The 15,064-nt window shown below is 43.7% G+C and overlaps 1 protein-coding gene across 9 annotated transcripts in view; it reads left to right on the top strand.

Annotated features, from left to right (window-relative positions):
• Positions 1-12,952, top strand: part of PHACTR1 (phosphatase and actin regulator 1) — a 418,901-nt gene extending 405,949 nt beyond the window's left edge. For all 9 annotated transcript variants that reach the window (XM_054018764.1, XM_054018762.1, XM_054018763.1 and 6 more), the window contains 3 exons: positions 2,943-3,019; positions 7,993-8,063; positions 12,325-12,952. In XM_054018764.1, the coding sequence (XP_053874739.1) occupies positions 2,943-3,019; positions 7,993-8,008 (93 nt within the window). In that variant the 3' untranslated portion in view covers positions 8,009-8,063; positions 12,325-12,952. The remainder of the gene's footprint in view (positions 1-2,942; positions 3,020-7,992; positions 8,064-12,324) is intronic.
• The last annotated feature ends 2,112 nt before the right edge of the window (positions 12,953-15,064 follow it).

The raw sequence follows: 15,064 nt of genomic DNA, 5'->3' as shown, positions 1-15,064 counted from the left end.
TAATATAATTTTCCTTTGTGGACAAGCCCTTAGTCAAGTAACTCAACCAATCTGTACTTTATTTTTCCTCATCTATAAAATGGAAATTACAAAGCTGGACAGGCATTATTAAGTGTTTGTAGCTCTCTGACTGAAAAGTAGTATAAAAGTGCTAAGTACCAGTATTAAAAAGAAAGTAAATATGGGAGGGAAATGGAGCTTGGACCCTTATTTATGGTGTATATTGAAGGCCAGTCTGTATCACTGAGTTCTGGCGGTCGCTGATCAAGACCTCTAGCAAAACCGAGGAAACAAGGCTTGATATTCCTTCTGCATATATAAGGGAGCAAAAAAAGTGCACAAATCTGTTTTTCCCACTTGAGGTCAGGTCCTATGGAAAATACCCCAACTGCCGGCATCTGCAGTGCCTGCTTTCCCACATCATCATTTACACCATTTAAACAAAAAATAGAAAAACAAATTGAAACCATCTCTGACAAAACCAAAACTCCCCTATTGAAGATTATTCCCCTCCACAGCTACTATTCAATAACTTTCTGTCTTCACGGGCCAGGGCAAAGATTTATTGCAAAAATATTTTTTTCTAATGGATTTTCTGTTTGTCAAATTAATCTTGTTCTCCATGTTCTGGATGTGCGGAATTGTGTTCAGTCTGACTTCATCTTTACCAACTGTAATGGTTTGAGGAATAAAAAGGGCATGTTAAGATCTCACCAATAGATCAGGAATGGATGGGGTAATAGATTTCAGACCTTGTGGGAGCTGCCTGTGTGGCCCTTCACAGTCACTTAGGCAGCAAATCGGTCTGCTGAGGGCAAACCCTTGAGCTGCTGCATAAACAGTCAGTCTTTTCAGTGATAGATAAGGCACAGCCTGACAGTCATTTCCAAAGTAAGTAAAACAACAGTGCTATATGTAAAGAGCACAAAGGGCCCAGTTCTGCAGCTCATGCAAAGAGTCCTTGTCAGAGGCAGTGCTGGCCCATTGGGGGCCCTCAGCAGGAATATTTTGGGGCCCCCTTAAGCTGCTCGGAGCCCTAAGCAATTGTTAGGCTATGTCTACACTGCACACCTTACAATGGCACAACTGTACCTCTGCGGCCGCACCGGTGTGATGTGTGCTGTGTAGCCGCTCTTTGTCGCCGGGAGAGAGCTCTCCCAGCGACAAAATAAAACCACCTCCAATGAGGGGCGGTAGCTTCGTTGTCGGAAGCACGGCTCCTGCCGACGAAGCGCTGTCCACACCGGCACTGTTCATCCTTAAAACTTTTGTCATTTAGGGGGGCGTTTTTTTTCACACCCCTGAGCAACAAAAGTTTTAACGACGAAAGTGCCAGTGTAGACATAGCCTTAGTCTGCTTACGCCTAGCATCTGCTCTGGTCTAGATGAAGGCAGTTTTCTCTTGGATAAATCACACTGGCACATATCCCATTTTGCACTGATGTAATTTATCTATATTAGGAGGTTATACCAGTGCAGATTTCCTTAGACATAGCCCCTCCTCCCATGAGTAGCACTTACCGGTGGGACTACTCACATCAGTAAAAGGATTCATAATTAAGCAGTAAAGATAAATAAACTGATAAGACCAGCGGGGGGGAGTAGTCAAAGGTTTTTCGATCTTGGGCTAGACCATCAACAGTGAGACTGCTTGGAGGCTAGACATTCTTCAATCTGGGCCCAGTCCTGACCCCCAGAAGTTGCAGGATTGAGACTTTAGTGATTTGGGTGACATACTATCCAGTTATTCTAGCTATTTTAGAATTTGGTGCTATTTCCATTGCCTAGTGCCATCTCCTGCTGGCAGGGCCGGCTCCAGGCACCAGCTTACCAAGCAGGTGCTTAGAGTGGCCACTTCGAGAGGGGCAGCACGTCCAGCTGTTCGGCGGCAATTTGGCAGATGGTCCCTCGCTCCTGCTCGGAGCGAAGGACCTCCTGCCGAATTGCCGCCGCAGATCGCAATCGCGGCTTTTTTTGTTTGTTTGGCTGCTTGGGGCGGCCAAAACCCTGGAGCCGGCCCTGCCTGCTGGGAGTTCTTTTTGCAGAAAGAATATTGTTTTAAATAAATAATGAAGCAATCCAAACTGTAAGATGTTGGGCTCCAAGATCATCAAGCCTCATTGAAAGTCAGTGGGACTTAGGAACTTTTGAATATGTTTCCTTGTGCCACAGTTGCCCATGCCTTTGGCACATCTACACTGGAAACTGCTATGTGCTCTACGTAGGCCCACCCTTGCAGATCACTCTGAATTTTCTGCTAGTGCAGAATGCGGCCATCTGCCTATTAAGCAACAGGCCAATATGAGCATTTGGCACTCATGCATTTTGCCCTGCACTGGCTTCCAGTCTGCTGTGGGTGCTGCAATTCAAAGTGCTGGCATTTCTTACTACTTACTTATGTGCCCTGCTGCAGCAGTTCTGTTTGACTGGAATGGTCTTGCTGCCTCTCCTAGAGGTTGACTTAATAGAGATAAGCAGCAGGGCATTCTGTGTGAAAGGCACGCCGCTCTGGTACTCTCTCCCTTATGGTCAGGCATAGTCCAAGTTTGGCAGCCATTCATCTGTTCCATATGGCTTTTTGTTCATTTTGCTTTTGCAACATATATGTGCACCCATTTGGGGGTATTTATTTGAGGGACCAGCACTAGGATCTATGTCAGCATTGTTTACAAATAACCTACCCTTCGAATAGATACAGCTCACTGAAACATTCTTCTGCTCTTGTCTTCATGTGATTTTTAGATCGGGTTTCTCTCTCTCTCTTTTTTTTTTTTTTTAAGAAATATTTTAAAGAGCCTTGTATATGCTTTCTACTCCACCTATGAGAACATTGTTTATGGCCTCTTTCATGCTTGTTAAGCAAATATACCATTTTGAATAAAAAGTGAGCTTATTTTGTTCTCTCTTATTTGCATATTTACTGGTTTCTTTGTCATTTGCAGGCAGCCATTCGAAAAGAGCTCAATGAATTTAAAAGCACTGAAATGGAGGTTCATGAATTAAGCAAGCATCTAACAAGGTTGGATGAGACTTTTCTGTTGGTTGGTTTGTTTGTTGTTTGTTTTAAGATTAACAATTAATAGTGCTGATTTCCAAAATGTATAGGCATCCTCTTTCCCAAACATGCACACACCAAATACATAGCCACACACAAACAGCATTCACAATCAACTCACCACTCAAGACATACGCCCGTCAAGATTACAGGCTTGTATGCAGTTGTGTCATTTCCGTAACAATATTTAATCTCTTTTTTTCTTTTGCTTGTTTAGCAAGCTGGTCATTTTGCATTTCACTTGTTCTGGTATCTAAAATAAATGGTATTTGTGGCTGGAAGGAAAAGGAACGCAGAAAGGTTATAACAGCATTTCCTGTTGCAGAGCTCATATATTGTAGGATGCTAATGCACTGCAGTGGGAACACAAATCATATAGAATGCTCAGGTTATTCTATTACTGTGTTTCAGTTCTTTCCATAGGCAATTTAGGAGGAAATATCAAACTCAGCGTTAAAACTGGCACCCATTCATATCCTTGTAGGCAGTGTGGGCAGAAAAGCCCTGAACTGAATGAGCCAGGAGCCTGAACGAACACGCTCATCCATAACAATTCAGGGTTGAGGCACATTGGTGGATTGGGAAGATTGCCTTACCATTGTCCATGCTGCTTCTATTCTGTAATTTTCAGAGGTGTTAAGTCCCTGGAAGTCCAGCTGAAGTCAATGAGAGCTGCAGGTGTTCAGCACCTCTGAAAATCAGGCTCTCTGTGGTTAGTAAAGTCCTACACTAGATTCACTTACATTTATTTTTCATAGATTTTTTTTTTCAAATAACAATTGTAGGAATTCATTTCAAGAAAGAGAGATCTCATGCAAATCTCTTTCAGTTAGTACTTAGGAATGCCCTGGAAAAGCATAAGGCTGAATTAATTTTGCATCATGTGGATCTTTATTTACATTTACATACATTATAATTGTGTTAAAATTGTTGCATAGTTTATGCACACATTCATTTGCAGAAATGATCCACCAGCTAGCACCACGTTAACCGCCATATTTAAAGATGTGGAAAAAGGAGTCAAATAGTAACAAATAAGAATGTACGTGTGTGTTGTCTGGCTATGCCGAAAGAAGGGGAGGAGACATTTGACATGGGTTTAATCAGGCCACAACTTTATTATTAGATGTCTGAGACTACCTGGTAGATAACAGTGTACAGTCCAGGTAACCCCATGTTTATTCTGTAATTACCCGGGGGGCTTTTACCAGCTCCCCCTCTTTTTCCCTCCAGGTCCCTCCAGCAAATCCATTTCCGGGACCTTACCATCCACCCTCCACCCCCTCGTAGGAGGGTTAAGGTGGGCTATAATGGGAGGTTGGCTCCCTGCCGTACCAATCATAGGAGTCCCCAACCACTCCCTATTCGTTCCTTTAATGAACACCTCTTTTTAAGTCCTTTTCCAAGCCATTTATCCAGTCACTGTATACCTTTCCTATGGAGTACCTGCACTGGACATCCGCCCTACACTTAAATAATGAGTTGTGACATATAGCCTGCCATGCATGAATAGACCCCTTCCTGAAACCCACTGTGGGGAAGGTGGGAAAAAAAACAACTGCACCCAAGCCAATATGGTGGTAAGGGAAATATTCCTTCCCAGTCCCCCTAAAAAAGGGGTGGCTAGCATAATGCCCACAGCAGGTGTTGACCAAACCTGGTATTTTACCACCTAAAAGGGAGGGAGGGTGGGTCCCGCTTCAGCCTTGGTCCGTGTAAAAAGGAAGGCTTCAGGCGCTGAGCTGCTGCTTGGAAACCCTGCGGTTCCCAGGGGATGAGTCAGCAACCACGCTGACCCCTTTTTGCAGCTGTTTTCATCTCTCCCCTCCCCCCACCAGCCATAAAGCACTGTTCCCATCGCTCGGCCGGCCAGCCAAACACCCCCCACTTAAAGGTGCAGGGCAGTCATTTGCAAGAGACAAGCAGCTGCCTTTGAAGCATGCAATCTTAGGCCAGTTCCAGTTTAGTACTTGCACACAACAGTCCATAATCATCTCTGACCTACTCTTTTGACCTCTCAATGGATTTACACTAGAGTTGAGTTTGTCCTGCTAAATTCAGCCTCCAGATGTGAGATACCTGTAACTGGTTACGGTTCTAACTGGTGCTAAGCACTCTCAGCTTCCACAGAGTGCTCAACAACTCACAAGATCAGGTATCAAGTCTAGAAGCATGTGGCTTGATCTACACCTAAAACTTAGGTTCATCTAGGTACATCGCTCAGACTTGTGAAAAATTTCTAACCCCCAGTGTAGACACAGCTAGATCAGAAGAAGGATTCTACTATCCAGCTACTGGTTCTTGAGGGGGTGGATTTACTACAGCGTGGAAAAACCCCTTCCATTGCTGTAGTAAGTGTTTACACTACAGAACTACAATGGCACAGCGGTAGCGTACTGCAGTGCAGACATACCTGTGAAACGTAGCAATTTTAGTTTGCAGGGGTGTCTGCATGAGCCTTCTTTCAGTTTGGTTCATGTGGGTTTGCATCCAGAATTTTGCTTTATTTCCAAATCTTGAGGAGACCATTCATCTGAAATCTCTTGAATGTTGTCTGATTTCCATTTGAATCCATAAGCTGGTTCTGATTCATTCAAGTCTGGCCCTGGGCTCACTGAAAGCTAAGCCCAGCATACTTGAAGCTGGAGAAAGGTTCATCTAAAGTTCAACAGGGTTGTTGGAGCTGTTTGTCTAACCAAAAAATATCCACATAAATGAAACACACTTACATGAAAGAGAGTAATTCTCTTAAACTCAGATAAGTCACCATTATAAAATCATTAGCAGGGTAATGATCTATATTTGTCATTAGGATAATGACACACATGCTGGGTAAAGGATATGAGTGTTGCTCTTCTAGAGCAGTAGTTCCCAAACTGGGGTTCGTGAAATGTTACAGGGGGTTCTCAGGAAAAAACTCCCTAATGGCGGACAGAGCTGTCCCTAGGGACCCCAGGCAGCACAGGGCCAGCTGCCCAAAGCCCCTGAATGTCCAAGAGCTAAGAAGATCAAAGCAAGCATTTCTATCACACTGAGGAGATTTAAACGTCAAGATTCCTTATAGGAAATGGAAAGGGAGGTGGATATTTTTTGCTGTTTTTAAAATTAAATAGGCAGCTAGTATTGTTTTTAAAATTATTATGAAGAACAAGTTTAAGCTTTGTTGTAACGTGCATTGTTTGCCTGGACTGCTCAAGACCTGAATGCTTGTGTAGGAGGAACTCTTTGAGTTGGCTTCTTAAATACCTTCATGCTGTTTCACATCTGATACTCCTTGATGAAACATAGGAGCCTTGTCTTATAACAGGCTTATTTAAAGTGATACAAGCTACAGAAGTGAGATCTTGGAAGAGTGTTGCCATTTTCATAATGTAATACAAATACTGTAATGATAAATAATTAATAGTGTGTAATAAGCATGTCATAAAAACACATTTTATATTTCCAAGATCACGGCTTTCATAATTTATACTCAGGTAAAGGAGAAAATCCCTGGAAATATTCATTTTTAGGAGGGGGTTTGCGAGACTTGACATTTTATTGAAAGGGGTTCACAAGTTGTTAAAGTTTGGGAACCTCTGTTCTAGAGGGATGGATACTTTAGCTGATGGTAGAGTTAAAGACCAACACTTTAAAAAAAACAAACATACATGACTGGAAACACAAGCCTCTGGATACATTGCAAAACAGTCCCTGCAGAGAAGCTGCACATTTAACTTCAAATGTCTCTTTAAACTTAAACGTTAATGAATAATAATTAAGGCTGTGAGTTTGTCATGGAACTCATGGATTTCGCGACTTTCTGGGACTTCTGCAGCCCCTGTGCCAGCCGCACCAGCCACTGCTGGGGCAGTCTTGGGCCACCGCGCCCCCAGCAGCAGCAGGAGTTTGGGAGTTCGAGAGGGATCAGGGCTGGGGGTTGGGGCATAGGAGGGAGTGAAGGCTCTGGGCGGTACTTACCTTGTGGGAGGGCTCCCCGGAAGTGGCGACATCCCTCAGCTCCTAGGCAGAGGTGTGGCCAGGCAGCTCTGCATGCTGCCACTGCCTGCAGACACTGCCTGCAGCTCCCATTGGCCACAGTTCCCAGCCAATGGGAGTTGCGGAGCTGGCACTCGGGGCAGAGGCAGTGTGCAGAGTGCCTGGCCACGCCTCTGCCTAGGAGTTGAGGGAGGAGGATGTCGCCTCTTCCGGGGAGGCACGAAGCCAGCCAGGAAGCCTGCCAGCCCCGCTAACTGCCCCGAGCACCAGCAGGGGTCCTGGGCCACCCGACCCCAGCAGCCGCAGCCCCCTCCCGCCCCCAGGATTTAGTCAGGGGCATATAGTACAAGTCATGGACAGGTCATGGGCTGTGAATTTTTGTTTACTACCCGTAACCTGTCCGTGACTTTTACTAAAAATACCCGTGACTAAAATATAGCCTTAATAATACTTTGAATTTATGTCAAGTCTATTATTTGAAGATCTGAGGCTTGCCTGCAAATGAAAATTATTCTGGAGTAAGGTAGGCCGTCGTGTCAACACTCTTATTCTGGAATAAGAGTGTCCACAATGAGGAGTTATTCTGGAATAGCTATTCTGGAATAATTGGTGTGTAAACAGGCCCTAAAGTTCTGATCCAGAAACACTCATTGACTTCAGTGGGCTTTGGATCAGGCCCTGAAAGCCTTACAACAACTTGGTGAGATTGGTAAGTCTTAATGTTGCTAAACCCATTTTTTCAGAGAGATAAATTGAGGAACAGGGAAGTTTAAATGACTTTTCCAAGGTCACGTAGTGAGTCAGTAGCTAAGCTGAAAACAGAGCCCGGAAATCCTGGTGTCCAATGCCGTTGCCCTAAACCATTTAAATAATGCCACCTCTTTGGTGACATATAACACGTATCTGAGAACAAGCTTGTTGCAAAGTATTGACTTTTTCATTCATCCTGTCTCTTTTAGGTTTCATAGACCATAGCAGTTCAATTCTACTTGACTACTATGCCATCTTTAAAACCTAACTAAAAAGAACCGTAAGTGCTGGTATTATTCACTTCCTGTGCGTACAATGTAAATCTTCTGAACTGCCTTTTTAAAATAATTAAATTAAAGAGATAAATGAAAATAAAGGGGGGGAGAAGCAAAAATGGAAATTGTACTTACATGTGATGGGTACTGCTACATCATCAGACCTGCTGGCACAAGCTTCGATAATAGAAAATACCCCTGGTGGGAATCATACCAAGAGCTGGCATCTATGTTTATGACTTCCTGACATGTGGATTCACCATATTTGTCCAAGCCCAACTGGTAATGCGTCCATTCTGTCTTCAGTCATCCTGCATCCTTGCAAGCATCTGTCGCCTGACTCCAAAGAAAGCTGAGGCACTTGGTGGTGTTCTGGGAATGACTGTGCTGGGTGAAGCCTCCAAGAGGCCTGCAGCCACGTTAAAGCACTTTTAGTCCAAACACTTCATTCAGTTTAGGAGCACCTTAGAAGGACAATGAGGGAGGAGAACTGCTCTCAGGACCTGCCCACTTTCCGAGTACAAATAAATTCACTTTCCATGGAGGAGTTTGTGACTGGTTGATCTTCCCCATTTTGGTTCACAAGAACAAGAACAGCATTCCTTACTGAAGGGTGGTTTGGCTCAATCAACTTTTTGTTTTCCAAACCTAATTATGACTCCACAAACATTAAGTAACAATAATATTGGTAAATAACAAGCAAAAGGCACTGCTTTGACCTTGTGTAGTCATTGGTACCTGTGCCTAGTGATCGTAAAGGCGCGTAGAGCACAATCAAATCAGAATAGCTGGGTTTTCCCTCCAGTTCACACAGGTGTAAGGCAGCAGTGACTCAGGTCCAAGGTCTGGATTCCAAGAAGGTATCCATGGGATATGTATTATTATGTATGTCTGAGATTTTTAAAGGGCAGATTGGGCATGTACAGGCCTGCACTTCAATCATATTGAGAATAATCTTTTCTTGGTTCTGGTGTAGCAAAACGTGGGCCTCGTGTAACAAAAATATACTATTGTATTGTTATGGATGGCTCAGAATTGTCTGCAGTATTTAGGCAAATAGGCAAAAACCCAGAGGCTTTTTTATACTGGCATGCTTTTATCTGTTAAAATGGCCACTTACAGCTCAGTACTCACCCTAGCCCTGACCCAGCAAAGCAATTCAGCGGGTCAAGCATGTGCTGAAGTGCTTTGCTGGATCAGGACCAGAGGGTTCAGCGCCTTGCAGCATCCAGCCCTGACACAATATAAACCTATCAAGCTGGAAACAAATGTCTGAGATTCCATCCCTTATGAGAAAATATACTGCTGCACTCTGTACAAATGGGCCAAAACGCTGAACTAACATTACTGTAAGTTGCAATGCTCTGGATCGTGACTGTGGAATAATATCAAATGTTGTTTTGCTTTTGAAAGTTTGTGCAGGGAGGCCTAGGTTTTCTATGACCACGGTATCCTTTGCAAGAGTTCACGTGCACACATAACCACTCATCCTTCCTCCTATTCTTCCCTGGAGTGCCCTGGTAATACAATACCCACCCCCTCCACTGATTTCAGATTAGCATCAGATTGAGGTTGCTTTAACAGGTGTATATTATGTGTCCAGTTATGTGCAGCACACGCTCAGCTCCTCTTGGACCTGTTTCTCATCCCACTTGCCCTGGTGTAAATCAGCAGCAACCCCATCTAACTCAGTGAAGTTACATTAGTATAAAGCCCACGTAAATGACATCAGAATAATGCCTATTGATTTCATTAAGGAACTGAGGCTGGTCAGCACCTACCAGGATTGGGCTGTATCTGAGAAGAGTGGAAGCATTTCAATCTCATCTGAGGTCACCCATGTGACTTATGAGTGAGCATTTGGGGAATATTGAATGTCTGTTACAGGGTGGAGGGCATTAAAAAGAAAGCAAAGAGCACCTCAGCCATTCCCACAGGAGCCAAAGTACTGACTGTTGCCCTTTTGCCTCATTTCTATTTGAGGTAATAGGTCTTTGAAGTTATTACCTAGCACCGTTAGTGGTTTCACAATAGCCTAAAAATAAAGATGATTCCTGCATCCTCATCACACGCACAGGATATACTTACCTGGACTTGTCAAAAGAAAATAATAATCCCAATACACGCTGGGAGAAGATGATTTAGCTTAGACAGAGGAAGCCCAGCCTTCTGTATAAATATGATCTGCCAGTGACGAGTTCTAACTGACTTGATTGCAGGACATTGCAGATTAAAGTTAGTGGGGAAGTACAGTGCAGTTCCTCAGACAAGAGTTCACCAGCAGTGAGAACCTGATGTTCAACATTATCAGCACAGTGCAGGAACAGCAGAGCAGGTATCCACCTAGCACATATTGCTGCAGGGTTTTTTCCCTGAAACCACAGGTGTGCATATTATTAAATTCACACTCACACATGGCTTGAAAGAAGAAAACAAAGGTCTTGGCATTATGAAATGGCCTGGCAACATGGCTGCTTCAAACAGCTGCAAGCCCCGGGATTCAGAATGTAACCTCCCACAGCTGCCCACATGTCCTGGCATCTCTGCCTGGTTGTCTGAGGTTAAGTCAGATGGGAGGGCTGAGGAAGCAGTAGCGACAGAAATCAGAGTATTCAGAACTTGTGTGTTGGTGGGAGGCACTAAGGAACGGAACAGGTGGATTTGGGTTTCTTGTTAAACAGGAGGAATGAGAGGCTGAGATAAGGGGATAGGCATCAAGCTTTTGCTATCACTGCAGACTTCTCAGGCAACACTAAGCCGCTGGTGGAGGAGCACGCACAGGAAATGCCACTGTAGCAATACAACCTGTCCCTTGTGTGTCAGGGCCATGTCGCAACCCCCAGTACACCTGCAGGTCAGGCAGCCGGACTGAACTGGCCCTGCTCAGTGGTTTTCTAGTTTACCCAGAACGAGGTCTCTACTGTATGGTCACAATATTGCAGGCTACCATGTGGCTGGAGATAAGGAATAAAGCCAGATCCCACTGAACTCCCAGGAAGTTTTTTTCAGGATTTGCTCGGCACTGAGACAAGATGTGGAAGGCGTTTGAGGTATTCTTCCATTTGCCTGACATTCTAGCAGAAGACATTGCAGTTCCGCTCTGATCTGAAACAGTGGAACTGCCATATTTCTCATGAGCTGCAGCTACAGCACATTGCGGGGGAATCCAGGTGAAATGCCCAGCATAGCAGCATCAGTCCATGCTACACAGCTGGCATTTCTTCTCCCCCGAGCCTAAGGATGTTTGGGTGTTTAGCAGGAATTATGCCCTGACAAGGCATCTTCCTGAAAGGTGACTTGTCGGTGACTGAACTGTGCCCTCAGTTTACTTACATCACTCCGATTGACATTCATGGAAGTTTAAGAGAAAAATGAGGACAGACTATTTTTTTTTTTAAATCTATTTTCTGCAGAAGTGCAAATGCTTTTCCCATCAAATACTCTGCTAAAGCCATGTCCACTGAGTTACTGTACTTGGGATTCCATCTGAAACAAGAAGTGAGCTTCTCTTAAAAAAAAAAAATTGGCCAAGTAGAGCTAATAATAAAGCAGATAATTTTTCTACTGAACGTTCAGTTATCAGCAATGAGTTTCATTTGTATTAGAAGGATTTATAATCATAATAGCACACAATTCACTTTAACCAGCTTAAAGAAACAAAACTAGGTTGATGAGAGCAAAATTTTCTTCTACTCATCATTGATTGCTAAAAACTATGTGGAGGAAAAAATGCCAATGGTGAAAAAGAAAATATATTAGTAATAATCTAATGAATCAATGTTAATACTTACAAGGTGTAATGCAACATCTGCTCTAGAACTTATGGAAATATTAGTGGAAAATTGAAGGGGAAAAAACAAGGAGTTGTGGTAAAAATAATCCTAAAACTTCTAATTGAATGTTTTGCTTAGTTTGAGAAAGTGACACAAACTACTGAGAAGTGATGGTGACGTCTATTCCTCCACCTCCAGGCCAGAAATCGTGTAAAATAGAGCTGAGTGAACTATTCATAGTGAACAATGTACTGTGCATTATCCATTTCAGATCGGAGTAGGTTTCAGGGTATATATAAACTCTTTGGGGCAGGGCCTGTTGTGCATCTGGTGCCTAGGACACGCTACCAGGAAAAATAGTGAATAATAATAATAAGCTTCTATTTTTACTAATTTATTTATTTGTAGTTGTTCAATGAACCCTTGAGAGGTTTCAACCTCAGGGTTACATGCAAGCACTTCACTTTGTCATTGACTATTCTCTCTTCATCAGGTGTGATTGGTCACCTGAATAACATGTTACTGCTTCTGCATGCCGACTGGACAGCTGAAACTTTATAAACAGGAGGAGAGCACTTCCAAAAATGACCAGCAAATACTTACATTCACACACACATACCCATGTTCACATGCAAATAGGGTTATGACACGCAGAACATCCATCCCCCAATCCTGCAAATAAACCCACTTTGTACAAATATCCATGGAAGAAAAGGATGAAAACTTGGCCAACAGAAATGGTTACAAATGATCTTTCCCACTGCTCACCCAGCTCTAATTTAGTATCACTTCTATAAAAACGAAGTATGTGAAGGGTACATTAACTGCTTTTCCATGCGTCTCACATACTCCAGAACCAGTTGCATTTTCCAGCTGATATACAAGTGTATGTACATAGTTTGTCTTTGTATAGGAGTGAATGTGGTGACTGTCAATCATGTGCTCTTCCAGTATTGTAATTTAACAGATTATGACTGTATGAAAACTGTGTAAATAACTAGAAGAAAAAGTAAACTGGATCTCTATGTCCTAGATTTTGTACATACTGAAACTGCATGGAATTTAAATTGTTTGTCTCTGATGTATGCAGTTTCTTTAAAAAAAATCATTTTAAAAAAACCTTTCCTAGTCTTGTGTATTTTATTCACCTCCTGTTATATTCTTTGCCAGATACTGCAAAAAAAAAAAAAAAAAAAAAGTACTTTAAGTTACCAGCCCTGCTATGGGGTTGTAAGCACTCAACACCTCACAGTGTTAGGCCTGTAAGGGAAAAATGATTGTAATCAAGATGACAGATCCTCAGAGGGTGTAAATTGGCATGGCCCTACTGACTTCAGTGGAGCTATGCCAGATTACAACAGCTGAGGATCTAGTCCACCATCTCTGGGCCGGCTCAGCAAAGAAGACTGAAGGAGATTGGCTGTTCACTCTGCAGCTACAATCGTCCCAAACACCAAGCTAGTAAACACTGATCTTCACTGCAGAAAAATCCCACTCAGCATGTTTTTTTGCGTTCCTTCGAGTGCCCTTTACAGGAGTCACATCTGTAGTGGTCTCCCCGTTCTGGAAATCTCACAGGCACAGAAGTTTGGTGGATAGTATTAGAGCAGATTTTGATCAGACACGCGCAATCAGCAACAAAAGCTCATTACAATTTAACAAAAGCCACAGGAAGAGAAATACTCATTCAGGCTCTTGCAAACAAAGGGCTTCTGCTCCTCTTTTTTCTTTTCTCCAAGTGCCTTTATTCTTTGTAAAGGTTGCCAGCTTAACAGCACTGCAGAGTGAAATTTCCTATCCATGAAGGGAGAACAACTTGAGGTGCTGAAGTACAAGCTTCCCCACACTCCGCTATTAATATTCTTCTCTACACAGACAGATGTGAGGGTAACACCCCCACCATGCCCATGCGGTCCAGGGTAATTTGTGATGTGAACTAGTGTCCCCAGAGAGCTGGGCTAAAACCATCAAGGATAAAATCCACAAAGGTATTTAGGAGCTAAACCACCACTTTGTGCCCCTGAGATTCTTAAAGCCCCTGTTCAGTTGCTGCCTAACCCTCTAGGCACCTAAATGTCTGCTAGTAAAATCCCTTAGTTGCCTCAGTTTCCGCCAGTGGGCATACACAAAACTGCCTAAATCCTGATGACACCAAGCTTCTTGGTACTGTAGCAAGATGCCCAAGACCTGGTTAGATTCTCAGACTAGGTGTTTCCCTGCCAGTCTTGCCTGCAGAGCCTGATCCAGTGGGTATTCTCCGAGCATGCCTCACCAGCACAAAAGAGAACAAGGGTGACCAGGTGAGGAATTTTTGGGGCAGGCTACCTGGCACGTGTACTACAATACCCAATAGCTCAGTAGCTGGGACACTCACCTGGGATGTGGAACACCTGTTTTCAAATCCCCATGCTGCTGGATTTGGAGCAGGGACTTGAAACTGTGTCCCCCAGGTGCATGCCTTTAACTCCCAGCCTATTGGATATTCTCGGGTGAGGCTCTTTCAGCCTCTCCTGTTGGAGTTGTTGCTGGCTTCCGTGAATCCCATTTTTAGGCACCTAATTCAAGGCTGTGAATTTCACTTGGCAGCAGGACACCTGCCACACATGCAATGTATAACTCCCTAGGACAAATTAAACAAGGTAGCTGTAGGTAGTCTAGCTGGCTCTAATAAACTACAATCCCCTCAGAAGTTGTTGGGAATGGTAGGGGGCTGGGTGGAGAGGTCTCACATGTGGAAGGGTGTGTTTGCTGCTGCTTTCTTTCTGAGGCTGGCTTAGAGAAAGCTTGGAGTGTGGAGAGTGACAAGTAGCAGAGGAAGGCTAGACCGGAGCCTGAGAGCAGAGTATGGGAGAGAATGACAGCTCATTGGAAATGAAGGTACTGTAGTGGGCATAAGCTGGGCTTGTCTCGCTTTAGAGACTTGTACTTTGAGTTCCTGAAGGGGAAAAAAAGTCTTTGATTGCACTTGTGAAACCCAGAATGTGCAGCATTTATAGAATCTGTGTCTGAAGAACTGTTGTGTTCTGTCTCCTCCCCTCCTTCATGTCTGTGGTAGTCAGGTCTACCAGGCAATAACCTGTCCTGGTGACAGTGCCTTTGTGGATTTTAGTCCCGATGTGCTTCACGTTGGTCTCTGAATAACTCTCAGGTGGCAATAGCATTTGCTAGCTAAAAAGCCAGGTGGCTTTGGCTTGCTCAGGTAGAACAGGGAGTTCTATGTATTTTACCAGTCC

This window comes from Malaclemys terrapin, chromosome 2 (genome assembly GCF_027887155.1).
Source record: "Malaclemys terrapin pileata isolate rMalTer1 chromosome 2, rMalTer1.hap1, whole genome shotgun sequence".
NCBI lineage: Eukaryota > Metazoa > Chordata > Testudines > Emydidae > Malaclemys > Malaclemys terrapin.
The sequence above is the reverse complement of the archived record's forward strand: the minus strand, read 5'-3'. Positions and strand labels throughout refer to the sequence as shown.